At 46.0% G+C, this 19,861-nt stretch overlaps 2 protein-coding genes across 3 annotated transcripts; one reads left to right on the forward strand and one right to left on the reverse strand.

The window, feature by feature from the left end:
* Positions 1-369: 369 nt before the first annotated feature.
* LOC118227893 (zinc finger protein 628-like) lies at positions 370-5,879 on the forward strand. 2 transcript variants are annotated; one of them, XM_035418917.1, is made up of 3 exons: positions 370-440; positions 1,493-1,902; positions 2,939-5,879. In XM_035418917.1, exons 2-3 carry the CDS (start codon positions 1,623-1,625, stop codon positions 4,003-4,005), a joined length of 1,347 nt encoding a protein of 448 aa, XP_035274808.1. In that variant the 5' UTR covers positions 370-440; positions 1,493-1,622; the 3' UTR covers positions 4,006-5,879. The 2 variants fall into 2 exon arrangements, with proteins under 2 accessions (XP_035274808.1, XP_035274809.1); XM_035418918.1 differs by lacking the exon at positions 370-440 and adding an exon at positions 457-783.
* Positions 5,880-10,931: 5,052 nt separating this feature from the next.
* LOC118228230 (G-protein coupled receptor 15-like) lies at positions 10,932-13,056 on the reverse strand. The gene is made up of 3 exons (XM_035419578.1): positions 12,898-13,056; positions 12,706-12,776; positions 10,932-12,487 (listed from the first exon to the last, which is right to left on the reverse strand). Exons 1-3 carry the CDS (start codon positions 13,054-13,056, stop codon positions 11,746-11,748), a joined length of 972 nt encoding a protein of 323 aa, XP_035275469.1. The 3' UTR covers positions 10,932-11,745.
* Between the last annotated feature and the right edge of the window lie 6,805 nt (positions 13,057-19,861).

A 19,861-nucleotide genomic window follows, 5' to 3' on the forward strand; every position in this document is an offset into this window, starting at 1 on the left:
GTTTTTTCCAGGCTTTGCTGTAGCAGCAGTAGCTTTAGATCAGAGCTAAAATAACCAAGCTCGGTGAGGGGGAGGGGGCAGTGGAACGCAGGCAAAATATACATACAATAATGCCAGAAGCAATTCTAGCCTTGCTCTCTTAATCTCATTTCCAAACCTTATTTTTTAACAGATTTTTCTCAATTAAATGTTCTCTCATTCACCCTGCCACAAAGTAAATATGAATGTATATATGTGGCAAGATCATCCAAACGTTGAGCTAAAATATAATTTCCCTATTATTGAAGTTCGAGGCCAAATTTGGGATAATTATGATAAAAATATTTTTTTCTTTATGAATCGGTTGGTGACGTTTTACAAACGCTTTATTTTCACGTGTTTCGGTCCTCTGAGGCCACCGTAAGGATTGCTGAAATATCCTTAATGGAGAACTATATCCGGTGAGTACACCTACAGCATTGTCTGACTACAAACGTGAAATGTACACGTACTACAATACTTGAATAACTTCACCTCATCGTTGAAAACAAAACAAAAATAATAATTCAAATATCTTTGTTTGCTTACTCGTAAAGTCCATTCCCCAGTGATTCTTAGCTATCACTGATAGCTGGCTAGCGTGTGCTACCTCGGTATTGTTGACGTTTAGCTAGCTAAGTAGCTAGCTGTAGCTACATGCAAAACTATTACTAGGAACCTGATGTAACATTACCTAATTCATTGCTTGTTTTTCATAGCGCTTAAAGGTTGTCTAAAATAAGTTTTACAAGTTCGTTTGACAAGGTAACTTAATTAGCTTTCTAACTATCATCGTCCGTGTGTTCATTCGTATGTGCTAACACAAATTTAGCCACCCAACTAACCTTAAATTTAAATCCCTGCGAATCCTAAGCACGTGATGAATTGCGAGTTTTTATCAAAGACAAATTACAAAACAAGACTGCACGCACCATATCACTTTAATCAGCTGTGGCTTTCAGATGAGCATACTATAATTATTTTACACCGACGACTTCTGCTTTCAACTAAAACCAACTGGTATTTAGACATTTCCCGCTCTGAAATTGTCTCCGCATTGTAAAAATACAAACGTTGGTTTTAAAAGGCGCAGATGATTCATTCCTGAGTAGATACACCTCTTTTTGAGTGAAACCTTTTGATAGTTTGGTCAATTTTCTTGGTTTGGTTGTTTTTGAAGACACTGCTCTGCATTTGGCTGTGTTCTGTGATGGTTTTGGGTCCTCTGACAGACAGATTATACCTTTGTGGTTTGAGATGTAGAAATGAGTTTGCCAACCCTCTGCCCTGGCTACTGGTGCACTCATATTGGCGTAGAAGGGAATTAAGGATCTTAAAGTGCTCAGGAAGTGTGAAGTAGCCCAATATTTCAACAGGACACAAGTACAGGATACCCTTATTTTGTTATTTTGCTTTACTTGTACAAAAAACATTATTTAATTTGTGGTGAATCTTTTCATTCTTGGGCACCAAGGTAAGAAGAGGGCACGAAGTTGGGGGTCAGTGGAGGGACCGGACTGCTACGGAGAGGAAGTGGAGACCTTGGGACAGGAAGTAGAGACCCTGGAGTGTGCCGTGGGGTCGGCGCTCAAACGCTCGCCAACATGTCAGACGCCATCCTCACTTTCCAAGTCCAGCTCTCTGCTGTCATGGAAACGGTGCTCAAGTCGGCCATGTATGAGATCACCCGGCTGGTGGAGGACAGCTTCCTGGAGGAAGTGGCTCGGAGCAAACAGGAAGTGGAGGCCCTGAGGCAGCGGCTGCAGTGGTCGGAGAGCCGGCGCAGAGAGCGAGAGAGCGGTGGGCGAGCGAGGTGCCTGGACTGCGGCAGAGTCGGAGTTTCCAGCGAGGAGTCAGAGGACCCACCCTCAGGAACACTGTCCGGTTAGAAACCACCTTCTCATTCTGAAACCCATCATTCTGTTACTTTAGAGTGTGAAAACCCATTGTTTTATGTGTGTGTTTGTGGATGTGTGTGTGTGTGTATTATGACGTGTGTATGTGTATAACTCTGTATGATGTGTGTATATCATGACGTGTGTGTGTGTATGTATGATGTGTGTATATTATGATGTGTGTGTATGTATATGTGTGTGTGATTTGTGTATATTATGACGTGTGTGTGTATGTATAAGTGTGTATGTGTGTATAAGTGTGTATTATGTGTGTATATTATAACGTGTGTGTGTAAGTGTGTATGATGTGTGTGTATTATGACGTGTGTGTGTATGTGTAAGTGTGTATGATGTGTGTGTGTTATGACGTGTGTGTGTGTGTAAGTGTGTATGTGTGTGTATATTATGACGTGTGTGTGTATGTATAAGTGTGTATGTGTGTATAAGTGTGTATTATGTGTGTATATTATAACGTGTGTGTGTAAGTGTGTATGATGTGTGTGTATTATGACGTGTGTGTGTATGTGTAAGTGTGTATGATGTGTGTGTGTTGACGTGTGTGTGTGTGTAAGTGTGTATGTGTGTGTATATTATGACGTGTGTGTGTATGTATAAGTGTGTATGTGTGTATAAGTGTGTATTATGTGTGTATATTATAATGTGTGTGTGTAAGTGTGTATGATGTGTGTGTATGTATGTGTAAGTGTGTATGTGTGTGTATATTATGACGTGTGTGTGTATGTGTAAGTGTGTATGATGTGTGTGTGTTATGACGTGTGTGTATATGTGTAAGTGTGTATGTGTGTGTATATTATGACGTGTGTGTATGTGTAAGTGTGTATGTGTGTGTATATTATGACGTGTGTGTATGTATGTGTAAGTGTGTATGATGTGTGTGTATTATGATGTGTGTGTGTATATTATGACGTGTGTGTGTATGTGTAAGTGTGTATGATGTGTGTGTTTGTGTTATGGCGTGTGTAGCAGCTGTTGAAAGGGGCGTTTGTGTGTCTGTGTTGATGCAGGAGCTGAAGCAGACCCTCCTCCTCCTCTCAGTAAGGGCTGTGCTGAGCCGGAGTGGAGCCCCGCTGTGGGACAGGACACAGCGCCCTCTTCAGGCAGCCTCCTGCCAGAGCGGCAGAGCAGCAGGCCGCGCGGCGGGGAGGCCTGCGGGGCGTACGAGTCGGAGGCGGGACAGGAAGCCGCCGCCCGCAGACTCGGTCTGGCTGGGCCTCAGCGCTGCGGGCCACGCCGCAGTGACCCCGACTCGCAGCGCGTCACCTGGACCACCTTTAAATTAGGGGACAGCCACGCTGAGGCGGAGGGGCTGGACCCCCCGTACGCTGCAGCGGCAGAGCCAGCCAGTCCGCAGGCTCACAGGGACCCGCAGCCCCGCCCCGCTGAGGAGGGGGCGGGGAACAGCGCCTCCCCTCTGCAGTACCTTAATGTGAAATCGGAGGCGCTGCTCATTAAAGAGGAGGCGGAGGTGCAGCCCGTGTGCAGTGAGGAGCTCAGATGGGACGTAGCTCACAGGGAGTCCTGGGACAGAGGAGACCTGCAGGTAGAGCACACGGCCCACTCGCCCCCCCCACAGGGCGCAGTGACATCACTGCAGTGCTTTCCAGAGAAGCTGGAGAGCCTGGCTCTGCGCTTCCCTCCCCAGCAGCAGGGGCTGGTCCTCCCTCAGTCTCTCAGAGCCGCCCCGAGCAGCACGGGGGTGCGGGCGGACCCCCCCGACACGGCTGGCTGCACCGTACACCTCAGGGGTTTCACTCAGTCAAAAACCACCCAGCTGCACCACAGAGATCCCGCGGTAGAGAGACCGTTCTGTTGCACGCGTTGTGGGAAGAGCTTTTCCCGCTTGCCGTACCTTAAAGAGCACCTGAAAACACACACGGGGGAAAAACCGTTCAGCTGCATTCAGTGTGGGAGGGGTTTCACCAAGCTGAGCAACCTGAAAGCTCACCGCAGGGTTCACACAGGAGAGAGACCCTACATTTGTACCAACTGTGGGAAGAGGTTTACTCTGAAAAGCAACTTGAAACGGCACCAGAGAATTCACACGGGGGACAGATTGTTCAGCTGTAAATAGCAGCTTCCCATTGCTAAGTTCAGTGTAGGGAACAGTTTTCTGCTTTTTGAAAAATTCTTTGAACCTTTGATAATCTAATTAAGATATTGTTCTTCTTAACCCTTAATGTATTTCTTCATTGCCTTATGTGCTCGGTATTTATTTATTTAAAAACCCTTTTGGTCTGCTACAAATAGGAAAAACATGCCCTTGTGTAACAGGGGAAGTGATATTTTTTTACATAAGTTTTACACCTTTTAATGAAGTTACCAGACCCCTCTGTATTAGAACACCTGATTCTCTTTGTACCTGCGCCCCAGTCCTTGATCTAACCACAGTTGGTTTTATCCTTTTGAATTAGTAACACGTTTTATTAATATTACTTTTCAAGTGGCCAGTGATATCAGTGAAAATGATTACATGTGAGAAATGAAAAGGTTAAAAAAATCTTATTTCAGGTGCATTGCAGTTATGGTTGAATCTGCGCCTGAGTGTGTGAATATTAAGTTGTCTCTTGAAGACAGAATACTTTGCAGAGGACTCCTCACTCTGCACAAGTAAGCTAAATTGGTCAGGAGAGAGAAACCTGGCAGTTGGTTTAACAGAAGTTATTTGGTTAAAGAGGAATTCCACCACAAAACAACATTTAGCTCATTTAACTGATCAAGACGTAATTAATTAACTCTGTGTGGCTGGCCAAAGCAGTCTCTGTGCAGAGATGTCTTGGTGGAGTTATACGTCACAGTGACTGTACTGCAGCACATTAGCAGGGCAGGCCAGAGACTGCGGTCAAAAAAAGGCAGCCAAACCCAGCCCTAGACACATCAACACTACAAAATAAAAATACATTTCTCCCTGCCTGGCTTAACTCCTCCATCTCCTCTCCCCCATTCTCTCCCACCACCGGTATTTTATAATAAAATATGCCGGATACGTTATAACAACCAAATATTGCACAAGTCGTGACTGTGTCTGAAATAGCTTGTTATGAGTCAGCTGCATAAATAATTTATTCATATTGTAGTAACGTTAAATCCATGCAGTTTGGCCGACTGAATTGCCATTTTCTTTTTAATACAACTTAACCCTAATGCTAACTTAAGCAGTAAAGTGAACTGAAGACATTTTCTTTCCAGATTTTGTTTCTGCGGTGGCTAGCCTGCTAGCGTGTAGCGCTACCCTCTCTCCAGCCCAGTCGTAATGCCCAGCCCCTGCGTTTGTGCTCATTTGGAGTGGCAACCTGTGACTGGCATTGCCTGATGCCCGCCCATGGCCTGTGAGTGCCCGCTCTGTGGCCTGTGAGTGCCCGCTCCATGGCCTGTGAGTGCCCGCTCCGTGGCCTGTGAGTGCCCGCTCCGTGGCCTGTGAGTGCCCGCTCCATGGCCTGTGAGTGCCCGCTCCATGGCCTGTGAGTGCCCGCCCATGGCCTGTGAGTGCTCGCTCTGTGGTGGTCCACAGTAAAGCAGGTACCTGGAGCATGCGCTGTAGTTTGGGGCTGTGTCTGCACTCACTCCTGTTCTGCTTGAGAGCGCAGTTTAATCAGGACAGCTGCTCTTCTACAGGGAAGCGTTCATTTTGTGGTGGAATTCCCCTTCGAGAGAGAAACCAGGCAGTTGGGTGTAAACAGACGCTGGTTGCTTGGCAGCTGAGCAGCGTTTGGGGTCTGCTGGAGGTTCGTTTCAGGGGTTGGCCATGACCCTGTCTGTCAGGCAGTGTGCACAGCTGGTCTGGGGGTCAGCTCCAGTCCTCCTTACATGCTCTTGTCTACATGGTCATACTCACACTAATGGGGTGTTTGCCCAGTACCAGCGTATATACGTATATAAAACACAGAAAAATGTTCAAAACCTGTATTTTAAGTTGAAATGAAAATAAAAAAAATTGAGTCAAAAATATCCAAATGTGTCAGGATCTCTGTTTGCAGTGCTACACCACCGTGTCGTTAGCGGCATTAGCGCTAACGGTGTTATCGGCCTCTCACCCCAGGTCAAAGCGGTAGAGCGCCCCACCGTGTAACTAGACACAACCGGCAGATTGTTAGGCTTCCTGCAGGAGGACTGTTCAATCGGTGCAATGCAATTTCCTCCTCTATATTAGAGGAGAAAAACTTTATCGACTGGACCTTAATGTCATTTTCAGACAGTATCTCTGACTGTAGAATGGTTGCAAAGTAGAGGGAAGTGTAGAATTTATATATGCTTTTATACCCATATGTGGGAGTCTTCACAAATAATGGTGTGTTGCTACTGAGAGGCTAAATGCTGCTGTATCAGTCTAATAATGATGATGTCAGAGAGTGAAGGCTGCTGTATCAGTCTAATGTTGATGTCAGAGACTGAAGGCTGCTGTAGTTTAGAGTGCTACAGTTTGTAGTCCTAAAACCGGGAAGTAAGGTTTGCGTTTCGAGCCATGGGTTCCCTCGTCTGAATTCCAATGCTGTTTTCCCTGTAGGGATTTTGTTTTCCGCCGGAAATCAGGTCTTCGGTTAAAGTATGCCTGAGAGAGTTTCACGTTTTGATCTACGAGACAAGTTACACCCATTGATATCTCAGCCGTAGATTTCAAAGCTGTTAAGTGCTTTTATAAAGTAAGTTGCTAACAGGTTGCTGTGTTGAAACGACAATGGCTGTTGCGTGCAGGTGGGCTAGCATGGAAACTTGAGCGGTGGTTTCCTGAAATCCGACTGTTGTTGTAGTTTCAATATTGCAAATTGTTGAGTAACTGACCCCAGCTGCTGGTACAGACATTTCCAATATTATTATTTTTTTCTTTCTGTGTTGCAGGTGGAGGGTTTGGTCCGGATGGGGCTGCAGGGGGGTGGGCCCAGGAAGAGCCACGCGCAGAGACAGCGGGAGTACCGCGCGCGGGTGAAACAGGACCCCAGCAGGTACCTGGAGCGGCGGGCGTCGGAGACGATGCGGGTCAGAATGTTCCGGCAGCGGCGCAGCATGGAGGCGGTGGCGCGCGACCGAGAGATGGCCCGGCTCAGGATGAGGGAGTACCGCTGGAGGAAGAAGCAGACCAGGGGTGTGGCCTCAGAGGACACCGCCAGGGGGGGCGTGGCCATGGGGGCGTGGCCACGGGTCAAGGCCGGGGGGGGTGTGGGGGGGCTGGTCACAGAGGGGCTGAACCATGGGGGTGTGGTCACTGAGGTGTGGTCACGGGGGCATGACCAGGGGGTGTGGCCATGGGGGGCAGGGTCAGCGGGTGTGGTCGTGGGGGGCGTGGCCACAGGAGGCAGGGATATTGCGGTTGCTAAATAAGGCAGTAACCCTGCCCTGTGGTCAGCCCAGCTGCTTCTATCAACACCTCGACCCCATCGCCATGGTAACCTTGCCCCACCCCCAGTATCAGTCTGGCCTGGTGGTTAACCTTCCTCTAAGTACCTACCACAAGATAAGCCTGCTCTCAGACATCTGTCATTCTAATTATTATTCATGAAACTGAGCAGGGGATTTGACTCTTTTCATTCCTTTCTGTTTTTTTAACCCAACAAGCTGTGATTAAGCGCAAATGACAGGGTTTCTCGTATGAAAAGAGAAACTTCTCATCACAGACATGAAGAGACAAGGCCTCATTATCACTACAGACTTAAAATACTCAGGTTTTCATAGATGGACTTAAGTCAGAATTCTGTAATGAAATGCTGGGAAATGCTGGGCAGGAAATGCAGTATGTGTGACTAGTGTGAGCAGGAAATGCAGTAAATGTGATTCTAGTGTGAGCACAAAGTGCAGTAAGTGACTGGAGTGCAAACAGGAAGTGCAGTGTATGTGACTTTATTGTGAGGAGGAAGTGCAGTAAGTGTGATTAGTATGAGCAGGAAGTGCAGTAAGTGTGACTAGTGTGAGAACTAAGTGCAGTAAATGTGACTCTAGTGTGAGCAAGAAGTGCAGTAAGTGTGACTAGTCGTGTGAGAACTAAGTGCAGTAAGTGTGACTAGTGTGAGCAAGAAGAGCAGTAAGTGTGATTAGTGTGAGAACTAAGTGCAGTAAGTGTGACTTTAGTGTGAACAGGAAGTGCAGTATGTATGAGTGTAGTGTGAGCAGGAAGTACAGTAAATGTGATTCTAGTGTGAGCAGGAACTGCAGTAAGTGACTGGAGTGCAAACAGGAAGTGCAGCGGTGTGTGTGAAGTGCAGAAAGTGTGACTAATCTGAGCAGAAAGTGCAGTAAGTGTGACTAGTGTGAGCAAGAAGTGCAGTAAGTATGACTAGTGTAAGCAGGAAGCGCAGTAAATGTGACTAGTGTGAGAACTAAGTGCAGTAAGTGTGACTAGTGTGAACAGGAAGTGCAGTAAGTGTGCTTTGAGTGTGAGCAGGAAGTGCAGTAAGTGTGACTAGTGTGAACAGCAAGTGCCGTAAATGATTTGAGTGTGAACAGGAAGTGCAGTATGTGGCAGTGAATCAGGGACATAGAGTGTACATAGGAAATGGAGTGGGTAGGAAGTACCAGGCGGTGAAGCCTAGGAAGTAACGGGAAACAGCCTGTACTGCACATGCTTGAGGGCAAATTAACTTGCTGCCCAGTTGAATTCAATGTAGAAATTCAAAGTGATTTAACAACTGAAGAAAACCTCATTGGTCCATTTTTTAAAATCATAAATTTTATTATGTGCAGCAGTTTCTGAAACAATGGTTGTTTTGGTCCAGAAGTCTTGGGAAAATATTTATCAAAACGTCCATACTTTATTTCATAAAGCATATTTTTCAATGTGCTTTTCATATGAACGGTCGTCAGTCGAGTTTCAAAATACCAGCGAGGACATTTTGTTTTGCCTTCAAAAGTCTGATATTCCCCATTCATTTTAATGGGAGCTCCAGTGTTTTGCCCTCACATGCACAGTACAGGCTTACTTCCGGGACTTCACAAGCTTAAGTTGGCTGAGGGCGTGCTCACCTGCCTAGTTAAAGATGCCTGTCTATGATCAGGGAGGACAACGGCTTCTGTGCTCTGTGAGAATCAGGCCTGAGACTGACTGTATTTTTGATTATTCAAATTCACGGGTGTTAAATAAATATTTATTCTACTTAAATGCCTGAGACTCTTGGTTCATGTGCACTTTAAATGTGAGTTCAGGTGCAGTGAGCACAGCAACAGTTCTACATTAAAACACACTGTCATTGGGGAGGGTCTCACTTCTATTATGTACATTTTCAGAAGGGGAGTCTGTTCGCACAACAGATGTGTGCCCACAGCCCTACAGAGGGGCAGTCCGTCTGAGTATTTATAGCATTTACCTTTAGCACTAGCATATCATCACTTGTCACATGAACTGGTCCCCTAAACAAGGTCAATAAGGATAGATTGATTACTTCTGAGAGGAAGCTTGGGCAGAACACCCCCACCCCCGGTCCAGGCCCTCTCCCATCTGAACTACAGAGTTATTCATTATCACTGCATAATATTGATTTTTATACTATCTGACCCCTACACTACAGCTACCATGCCCTTCAACACAACAACAGATGTCTCCACTGACACCAGATAACCCCCTTCACCCAGTGCCTTCCTGCTGCCCCTTACCTCCCTGGAACCCTAACCCTAACCCTAACCCCCTACCCCCAGTGACTTCCTGCTGCCCCTTACCTCCCTGGAACCCTAACCCTAACCCTAACCCCCTATCCCCAGTGACTTCCTGCTACCCCTTACCTCCCTGGAACCCTAACCCTAACCCCAACCCCCTATCCCCAGTGACTTCCTGCTGCCCCTTACCTCCCTGGAACCAGACACCTGCACCAGGGCCCCCCCGTGACTGTGGGTGAACCCCACGCCCCACCGCCTGCCCTCCCCCCCACAGCAGCCAGGTGGCGCCCCCACCGTGGGACCGTGAGACTCAAACAGGAAGTCAGGTGCTGATCATCTCATTGGGTGCTGACAGTGAAGACCTGGGTCATGTGAAAAACAGAAAAGGGACATATTAATCACTGATCATGAGATGCTTCTTTTAAAAAATGAATGACAGATTTTTATGATCCCTCTCCCACAGACCTTGTTTTGCCAGTGCATTTATAAGTGCATCTTATATATTAAAATATTATTTATACCACTAGTGTCTATGAAGCCACTCGTGGGGGTCATACTGACCCATGCAGGTCCTGCAGATGTTTCAGTGGCACATTCATGCTGCAAACCTCTTGTTCCACCTCATCCCAAAGGTGCTTTGTGGGGATCTGCGGACGATGCAGGCCACTGGAGTAAACTGGAGCAGCTCGTAGGGGATGTGATGTCACTGCTTGTGGAAGCAGCTCATGAGGGATGTGATGTCGCTGCTTGTGGATGCAGCTCATAGGGGATGTGATGTCGCTGCTTGTGGAAGCAGCTTGTAAGGGATGTGCTGTCGTTGCTTGTGGAAGCAGCTCGTAGGGGCTGTGATGTCGCTGCTTGTGGAAGCAGCTCATAGGGGATGTGATGTCGCTGCTTGTGGAAGCAGCTCGTAGGGGCTGTGATGTCAGCAGTGTTGGCACGCACACAGTGTCATAACAAGAGAGCGAGCGCAGGCAGGATGTGGTGCAGACGCTGATTCTGTGGTTGATGTTGTGTGAGATTAAGATGCCAGGCAGCCAGGCAGCTCTTCAGTGGTACGGCTCCACCTGGCAGAGACTCAAAGTGAAACCAGGCTGGCATGACCCGCTTATTCACCCACCCACTCACCGTTAACCCCTCACCCACTCCCTCACCTCAGTCTGAGTTGTTATGTTCCCTGTCCAAAATAAATGCTGTGCCTACAAAACACCAAGCCAGTTGAGGCAGGTAGTGGGGGAGGTTACAGTAATGAGAAATAATGGGTCATATTTTGATAATGCTCTGCTGAGGTCATGACTCCTTATGGAACCCATAACATCCCACCACCACTCTCTCCGAAGAGTCAGGTTTATATTAAATCATACTGGATCACTGAGTTAACTTTCATTTATTAACTAGTAGGAACACAGACATTAGGACAAAGAAACAAAGAAAAAAACAAAATCAGCTGTCTTAACAGTATTCATTAGATAAAGGAATGAAACACACAAAATATTCACAGAAAATATAATCACATAAAATAACAAACAACTGGACCAGACACCAAGAGCTCTCTGAACTCATCTAATGGAGAATGTAGAACTAATGTCTCTGTCTGACATTTGTGTTTAAAAAATGAATGCCCAATGTAATGCAATAGATTTGTTTCAATATTTATGAAAATGTCAGTGTTATGGGACATTATTAATTCCCTTCATGTCTCAAAGCTGCATTATCTGCTGATACCAACAACAAAATAAAATGAGACCGGTTGGCAAACTGACTTAACTGAGATAGAGAAGGAGTGAGAGAGCGAGGGAGCGGAGAGATGGGAGGAGGGGGTGAAAAGAACACCTGAATTCAATCACCATTTGCTCTTGACTTTGACAAAAAAATACAAGTGATGATTTTTCCCCTTTGAGAAACAGTTTTTGATTTCAGTTCATTTGGAGAGATGCTGAACTGGCATTTCTTTAGCGAGTCAGAGTTCAGAGCCCACACAGACACACAGAGCTGAACTCTGCACAGGCATGGCTTTGACTGGCGGCTGCTCGTCTCCGACAGAGAGGGGTGAACTCTGCACAGGCATGGCTTTGACTGGCGGCTGCTCGTCTCCGACAGAGAGGGGTGAACTCTGCACAGGTGTGGCTTTGACTGGCGGCTGTACCCTTTCTTACACTCCCCTTTGTCTATTGTCCTTCCTCCTCCTCTTATTTCCATCCTTCCTGTTTTCTTCATCCTTCTCTTCACTCCTCCTTCACCTCTGTCTCCCATCTCTCCCTGCGCTCTCCCTATCTCCGCCCCCCTCCCCCCAGCTTGTGGTCAGAGAGCTGGCCCCTCCCCTGGCTCCGCCCATGGGGCCATCCTTCCTGCAGCAGCAGGGCCAGGGCGCCCCCTGCTGGATGCGGCGCCGCAGCGAGCGGTCGGCGGCAGCGTAGGCCAGCGGGTTCAGGCAGCTGTGGGCGAACCCCAGGGGGGCGGCCCAGTCAATGCCGGTTCGGGCCAGGCGGCGCAGGGCGCAGCGAGTGGGCGGGGCCAGGCAGAGCAGGCCGCAGTGAGGGGGCGGGGCCAGGCAGCGCTCCAACAGTCCCAGCAGCTTGAAGCTGTTGAAGGGCAGCCAGCAGAGCAGGAAGGCTCCGGCCACCAGCAGCACCATGCGCAGGGCGCGGTGCAGAGAGGCGGGGCTGCCGGAGGCCAAGCCCACTGCCCCGCCCCGCACGTGTCGGCGCAGCGCCCGCGCCAGTGAACAGTAGCAGGAGAGGATGAGGAGCAGCGGGAGGAAGAAGGTGAGGAGGTGCAGCGTGAGGGCGAGCTCGGGGGGGTAGGGTGGCTCCTCGCTCTCCCCGCAGCGCGGAGCCCCGCCCCGCTGCAGCTCTCGCACCCGCAGCACCGGCAGGGCCAGCAGGGCGGAGCCAAGCCATGACATCACGCAGCTGCCCGTCGCCCAGCACTGCTTCCTCACCCGCCGATACACTCCAGGGCGCACCACCGCCATGTACCTGCAGGGGGAGACAGAGTTCAATCCTACATTCTATAGGTTACACACATGCACACACGCACATACACACACACTCACAACTGCACACACACACATGCACACACACATACACATCTACACACACACACACACACACACACACATTCACAGCTGCACATACACACATGCACACACACCTACATATCTACACACACACATACACACACACTCTTAGCTTACCTGTCAATGCTCATAACAGTCAGCAGTAACACTCCAACATGCATGGTCAAAGCCGTTACATAGGGGGCCAGCTGCAGGGCACACAATATCACACACTTCAGACCTCCGTCAGCCTCTATCTCTATCCCTCTCCCCCCCCCCCCCCCCCCACCGCTCCCCCACTCCCCCTTCCCCCCCGCCTCTCTCGCTCACCTTGCAGGTGGTCTCTCCTCCAGCCCACGCTCCTGCGTTTGCTTCGCTGTGGATCCACAGTGGCAGAGCCCCCAGGAACAGCAGGTCAGAGACGGCCAGGTTTGTCGCCAGGATCTCGCTGGTCCTCCAGCTCCGCCTCCTCCTTGGCCCCGCCCCCATGCCGGTACCCCACCCCCACAGCACCCTCAGCAGGGTGATGTTCCCGGCCACGCCCACCACCAGCACTGTACAGTACAGCACTGCCTTCAAGATACCAAACCCCCCCCACCCCGTTCCCACCCCCACACACTTCTCCCCAGCATGGTCTGACACGTTGTAGTCGTAGTCATAGTCATAGTAACCGCTGCCCCAGTCCTGGCTGAGGTTCAGGTCCAGGCCCGAGGCAGTGTGCCTCGCTCCAGCTGATCCAAACTCACGTCCTGGCTCCATTCCTGACCCTGCCGTGGCGCTCAAACCTGGGGGGGGGGGTTAGCTGATCAGCTGATTGCTGTTCCCAGATCATCAGCTGTTCAAAAAGAGAATGTGCTGTTCTCATTAGGTGCTTTGCTCTTTAAAATGACATTCATGATCTGCTTGGTTTTGTGAAAAAGTGCAAAATAGCACAATCACGTCACCACAACCCAGACAATGATTGATGGATACTTCCTGGCTTAATTCTGAGAGGCATATTTTTCATCAAAGGACTGTAGCCAGAAGGTATCTACCAATTACCACTTGATTTGTTCATCTTTTTAACCAACATAGTTGATTGGCATAGAGAGCTCTTTGGATTTTAAGAGGAAAGTGATGATGCCAACATCTTGTCCTATTTTATTATCCCCAAGTGCAGAGGCCATAATGTATTAAATTATTTATTTTGTGAGACTGCTTTCATTAATAACTTTGAATTCACTTCACTTCAGCCAAAATATAGGCTACTGTAAAACTGCAGAAATATCTGGGTATTACATTTCCTACCAATGACATTTCATGAATCACAAGGTAACTGTCCGCAGTTGTGAACAATCATACGGAGAAACAGCGAATCAATTTTCTGATGTATTCAGTTTCTTAAGTTTCTCAAATTGACGCATTATAATAAATTCTAATTAATTATTTTTTACAGCGCCAGAGATGCTGAGAAATCAATCACCCGGGTTCACACTGACCGTATTTTTTTAAAACACACGTTGCATATAGTCACTTGTCTTGTGAGACCGTCACCCGCATATTTTCTGCATGACACAGACAATGAAATGCCTGGAAATTTATAAAAACACCTACGGCTTTTCACCTTACGGTGACCTTCACAAATGCGTCGTTCGCACGGTTCATAGAAAAACTACGTAAAAATACATTTCGCACGCACATCAGACGAGTGGATAATACAGGTTCTTTTACAATTAAATGATGTAGGCTACTGTGAGCTCAGGAAAGACGAAGGTAATTAGCTTTTATATTATATTATATTATATTATATTATATTATATTATATTATATTATATTATATTATATTATATTATATATTTTCGCGATTGGGCTTATTAAATGTAACTGTTAAATAGATATTGCTAATTAATTGTTAGAATTTTGATATTACTGCCATTTCTGTTAAATTATATATTTATCGTTCTGTCGGTATAACTACTGAACGCCCCTTAGGATTTATTTCCACCACCAAGTTAGTGGTTATTACACTGCGCATTGTATATTGAAATCACGGTTGCATAGGCTACACGTACGTTGCGCGATTTGTTGCCTATGTATTCTGTATTCGTCTTTACACTGAAATGACACTATAGTTTATTCGGGAGCCAGTAGTTTATAAATAAAATTTACTCCTATAAACAAAAGCCAGTAAACCATACGTTCGTGCGGTTTCTTTTCACAATATACATAGATTAAACTTCCAACTGTTGTATTCTGTTCATTTGTTTTATGATGGCCTTTATTCAGATCTGTCACTAGCATAATTTGCCAATGGATTGCAAGAACAATTATTATAGTCTATAATTGTAATATTTCATTTCAGCTCGTGCTTGGGGTCAAAAGTTTACCATGCACATTATTCGTATTATCACGGGGTATGGAAAGATTAGTCAGAAACTGAGTGCTACACGCCCCGGCTGTCTGCTTTTTGCTCATTACTGACTGCGAGAGCTCTGATTCATGAGAATTTATATCTTCATATGCTGATAAATTCCTGGGCCACAACTTCAACGTTTGATCCTATCTGAAAACTAGCCGTTTAAGCTACAATTCAATACAATACAATGAAGATACAATTCATAAATTAGAACAATAACTGAAAAACAATTATCATTAAATAAACATTATGGTAAACTATACTTGTGAAATCTGATCTTGTTGTAATCTGTGCATTACAATTCGTCTAATTTCAGATCTGCCAATATTCTGGAGAATGCACAGGCCTCCCGCGCATTACTTTACGGAAATATTCTGATAAATTGTGTTTCAGATTATAGGGTGTAGGTTATGCATTAAAATGGTTGCGTTCAAAAAGTATAAATACAGTTAAATCGATGTTAACACATGTATGGTTATGGATTATTTTTAAAATCTCGATTATAGCTGTAGTTAAAGAAGCAAGAACGAGAGTATTTTCATTATTATTATTATTATTATTATTATTATTATTATTAGTAGTAGTAGTAGTAGTAAAGCAGCAATACAATTTGCAATTTGACCTGTCGTAACAACAATGAAAGGGATCACACTGACACCTTAACACAAAGATAAATCATCACAAACTGTACTGTAGGTTATGCATTAAAATGGATGCGTTCAAAAAGTATAAATACAGTTAAATCGATGTTAACACATGTATGGTTATGGATTATTTTTAAAATCTCGATTGTAGCTGAAGTTAAAGAAGCAAGAACGAGAGTATTTTCATTATTATTATTATTATTATTATTATTATTATTATTATTAGTAGTAGTAGTAGTAAAGCAGCAATACGATTTGCAATTTGACCTGTCGTAACAACAATGAAAGGGATCACACTGACACCTTAACACAAAGATAAATCATCACAAACTGTACATTTTCAATTGTATGATACTTCAGAAATAAACGAAAATAAAGAATTAGTGATGATGGTTAAATATATGATTGAAAGACCTACCGTACAGTTTCCCCCCAAAATTTCTTTTCTCAAAGATTATACGAATTTTTATTCTTTTTTCCCGCTCCTATAACGTTGGTTTGACTCCTGTGCCAGTGCTTGCGCCCGCGGGTGAACGAGTGTGTGGTTTGCGCGCGGTGCCTAAAAGATGTTCATACAACAGCATGTTGATATATTTTTTTTCAGCAGTCTCAGAAAACGCTGAGGCACCGTTTAAATTGCATGTAACTGGATCCCCCAAAATCCAATATGATTAGAAAATTATCAGGTCTCAGTCAGCATGTAACCTATTTTTAAAAGCAGTATTAGGGCTGTCAAGTTTACGCGTTAAGGCAAACTATTAGGAAAAATTGATGAAGGCGTTAAAAATTAACGCACATTCACGCATTTATCGTGCAACCCAGATTCTGCCATAAGGCTGTTTTCACAGGCAGGTCCCATTATACAGGAAAAAAGATCGTCATGGTCATTTGAAAATGTCAATGAACTAGACTGTCTCTGTCTAAGCGGCGTGGAGTGATACAGAAGAGAGGTAATTACTTGAAGGTTGTGTTTTCAGTTGCCCAATGTCTCACTGAAATACCTGCCTACAAAACCACTGTGAAACAAACGACATTTCATAGGTTTCCTCTCATTTCTATCAAAAAGAGGCCTTTCAGTTAAAGATGGTTAGATGGTTTCCGTGGGTTACATTTCCATACTACTCTTTACAGGTTAATTCTGAGCTTTTTTGGAGTCATGGTCTCGCAGTTCAATCCTGTTCATGAAGTAATTAGATTTTATAAAATGAATCATTTGACACCACTAGTACACACACCACATTGCTGCATAGTCCACTGCAAATAAATAGATTAAAAACTGTAATTTAATAAAATAAACAATACTAATAGTTGCTTCTTGCATTGGCTTAAGAACAATATGTAATTAAAAAAAAAATGTTGGTATAATATTATTGGGTTGGCACTGTAAAAATGATAACTAGGTTTTATTCAGTTTATTGATATTTCTAAGACAATAAAACATTGAAACATGACTTTCTTTATCTTCATTAATGACAAATGTTAGACCAGCAAATTTCCTTCTTAATTCCTTGAACAACACTTCATACTAGCCAACTAGCTGAGCTACACCAGCTACACTTGGTCAGCTGAGCAAGAATAGGCTGCTTAAGAATATGAGCATTTGGTGAACAAATGTGAGTTGTCTTAACCAGCAGATTGTAGTTGAACTTCAAAGGAGCAGAGCAAACTCAGAAAACCTCTCGCAGCATGTTGTCATGATAGCTTGAGTTCACAGTTTTTTGCTTTTTACAGTGAGTTCAGTAATGGTAAAGTTTACTCACCGATATCTTGGTCCAGGTCTTATATGTAATGAAAGTTTCTACTTTAGATGAAGTGCACTGTAAAAATCCACAGCCCTCTTCAGTCACGCCCACCTGCTTATTCTCTTTAACGTAATGTCACATGACACATTTTATTATATCAAATTTGAACTCAAAATCACTCATTGAATTGACTATATGAAAATTTTCAATAGTCAATGTCCATTCAACTCAATTTTGTGAGTAATCTGCTAAATCCAGAGTGTGGACTGCCCAGTGTTCCACAGTTCTCTGCGATGCAGGAAGCGTGAGATTGAGATAGCAAATAAATACAGCAAATAAATGCTGAATTACACTTAGTTGTGTTACAGTAGTGCCTCGTGTTTAGCAGTAGCCTTCATGTACATAGTTATTCAGCTATGTGTGAATGGGCACCATGGGAGAGTTTGCTATGTGTGGAAATGACCCCCCCCCCCCCCCCCCCCCCCCCACCCTTGCCATTGAACTTCATAAAGGTACTGCTTTTTAAAGACACTGCTTTTGTTCAGGGCTGGGCAACCCTCTAGGAACGTCAAGGTCTACCAAAAGACGTCAGTGGACCTGGTCACTCTCAAGACGCTGTTTTGGCGGACATGAGTAAAAAATATTCCTGGCACTCTGTGACTGGATCAGCCTTCCGTTCCTGTTTTTTTTCTTTTTCCTTGTGGTCTCATGGGAGGGTGGATTGGTGTTCATGATTTGGAGTATAGACCCATTCTGAAGTTCTTATGGAGTCTACTAAGGAAATTTAAAAAAGATATAATGATATATAATAATCCAGACGGGGGCAGTATAAATCATAGGAGGGTATACTGATCTGATGTTGTCTGTCAGATCACAGAACGTCACTTCTGAGCACCACACAGCAAGCGTTACAGAAATGATAGAGAAGGGCAACTAAATGTGTTCATAGCATGTGCAAATCGCACAACTTACGTTTTTCTCTTATGGGTAGTGTAAAGAGATTAGGGGACGATTTCACTGATTTTTTAATTCATTTGTTAAATTTATTAAAACAAGAGGGGATTTACAAAAAGGTGGGAGAGTTGCATGTTCTCCCAGAGCTGTCAGTGTGTGTAGCGTGGTCCTGTAGAAGCAGAGACTGGATAAGACCCAAAGTCACACACAGTGTGCAAATGCATGCACTGCTCTGTCCTCTGGGACTGAACTCACAACTGCTGCATCATTAGCCAAATGCTCTATGGGGCTGTAGGGGGGGCTGTGGGGCTCTATGGCTGGGCGGGGCAGTGGGCGGACTGTGAGGCTCTATCGCTGGGCGGGGCAGTGGGCGGGGCTGTGGGCGGGGCAGGGCGGAGTGCTTCTCTCCACCTGGCCGGGGTGCAGCTGCGTGGCTTTGTCGAACCGCGCCGGGCGAACTTGTGTGGTTTTATCCACACGACCTGAGAGCACCTGCACCAATGCCCTGCTGTGCTCCGCCCCCTCCGCCCAAACCGTCTGGGGCAGGGCCACCTTCACCCCTCGAGGGCGGGGCTTCACAGGCTTCTTTTTCAGATTGGGGCGGGCCCTGTGTAACAAAGGGGGGGGGGGGGGGGGGGGGGGGGGGGGGGGGGGGGGGGGGGGGGGGGGGGACATCAAACATCCCACCCCAGAGTGTGAGTATTACTCACTCCATTACTGTGACTCACTTCACTGCAGCATAACTCTCATGCACTTGCACAGTGAGGAGACCAGATCTGCTGCTCGTATGTGACCAGAGACAGTATGTAACACATAAAGTAACAGGCAGAGTGTCACAGGCAGAGTGTCACAGACAGAGGCGATGTGTGGCAGATGGGAGGAGGGCGTGGAACGCGCTGTACCCGCTGGGCGAAGGGCGAGGGCGCGGGCACCAGCTGTGGCAGGGGAGGAATCATGGGCGAGGCGGAGCTCTGAGCCCTCAGGCGGCTGGGTTGCCGTGGTCGCGGGGTCTGCTCCTCAGGGCTCCTGTAGTCCCAGGTGTAGGTGGTCAGATACTCACCTGCACACCTGGGCCCCGGGGCCTGGGGACACACACAACACTGCAGAGGTCAACCTCACCCTCGCCTAAATGGGCGTAGTCAGTCCGGCTGGACTTCTCTGCTCCAAACATGGCACACATACACAGATATGCTCTGCCTTACATGTTTCACATGCCCCGGTGTACTTACACACACACACACACACTGTAAACACTGTGAAGGTGCAATCTAGTAACATTTGATCAATTAATTATTATTATTTAATAATATGATTAATGGTCAATCCTGACTGGCTTGCTCATCAGAAGAGCAAGCCAGAATCTAAAAGAAACAAATGCGTAAGAGCCACTAAACAGCACAGATTATCAGGTTAAAAATAGGTTGGTGGTTTTGATTAATAAACAGGTCGCAGCTGTTTTATGTTTTGTGGAAAACTGAGGTTTCCCTTATTTTGTCCACACCCCTGTATGCTCTTGTATTGATAGGGATGAGTCACGATAATTGGATTTTTATGCTAAA

This window comes from Anguilla anguilla, chromosome 5 (genome assembly GCF_013347855.1).
Source record: "Anguilla anguilla isolate fAngAng1 chromosome 5, fAngAng1.pri, whole genome shotgun sequence".
NCBI lineage: Eukaryota > Metazoa > Chordata > Actinopteri > Anguilliformes > Anguillidae > Anguilla > Anguilla anguilla.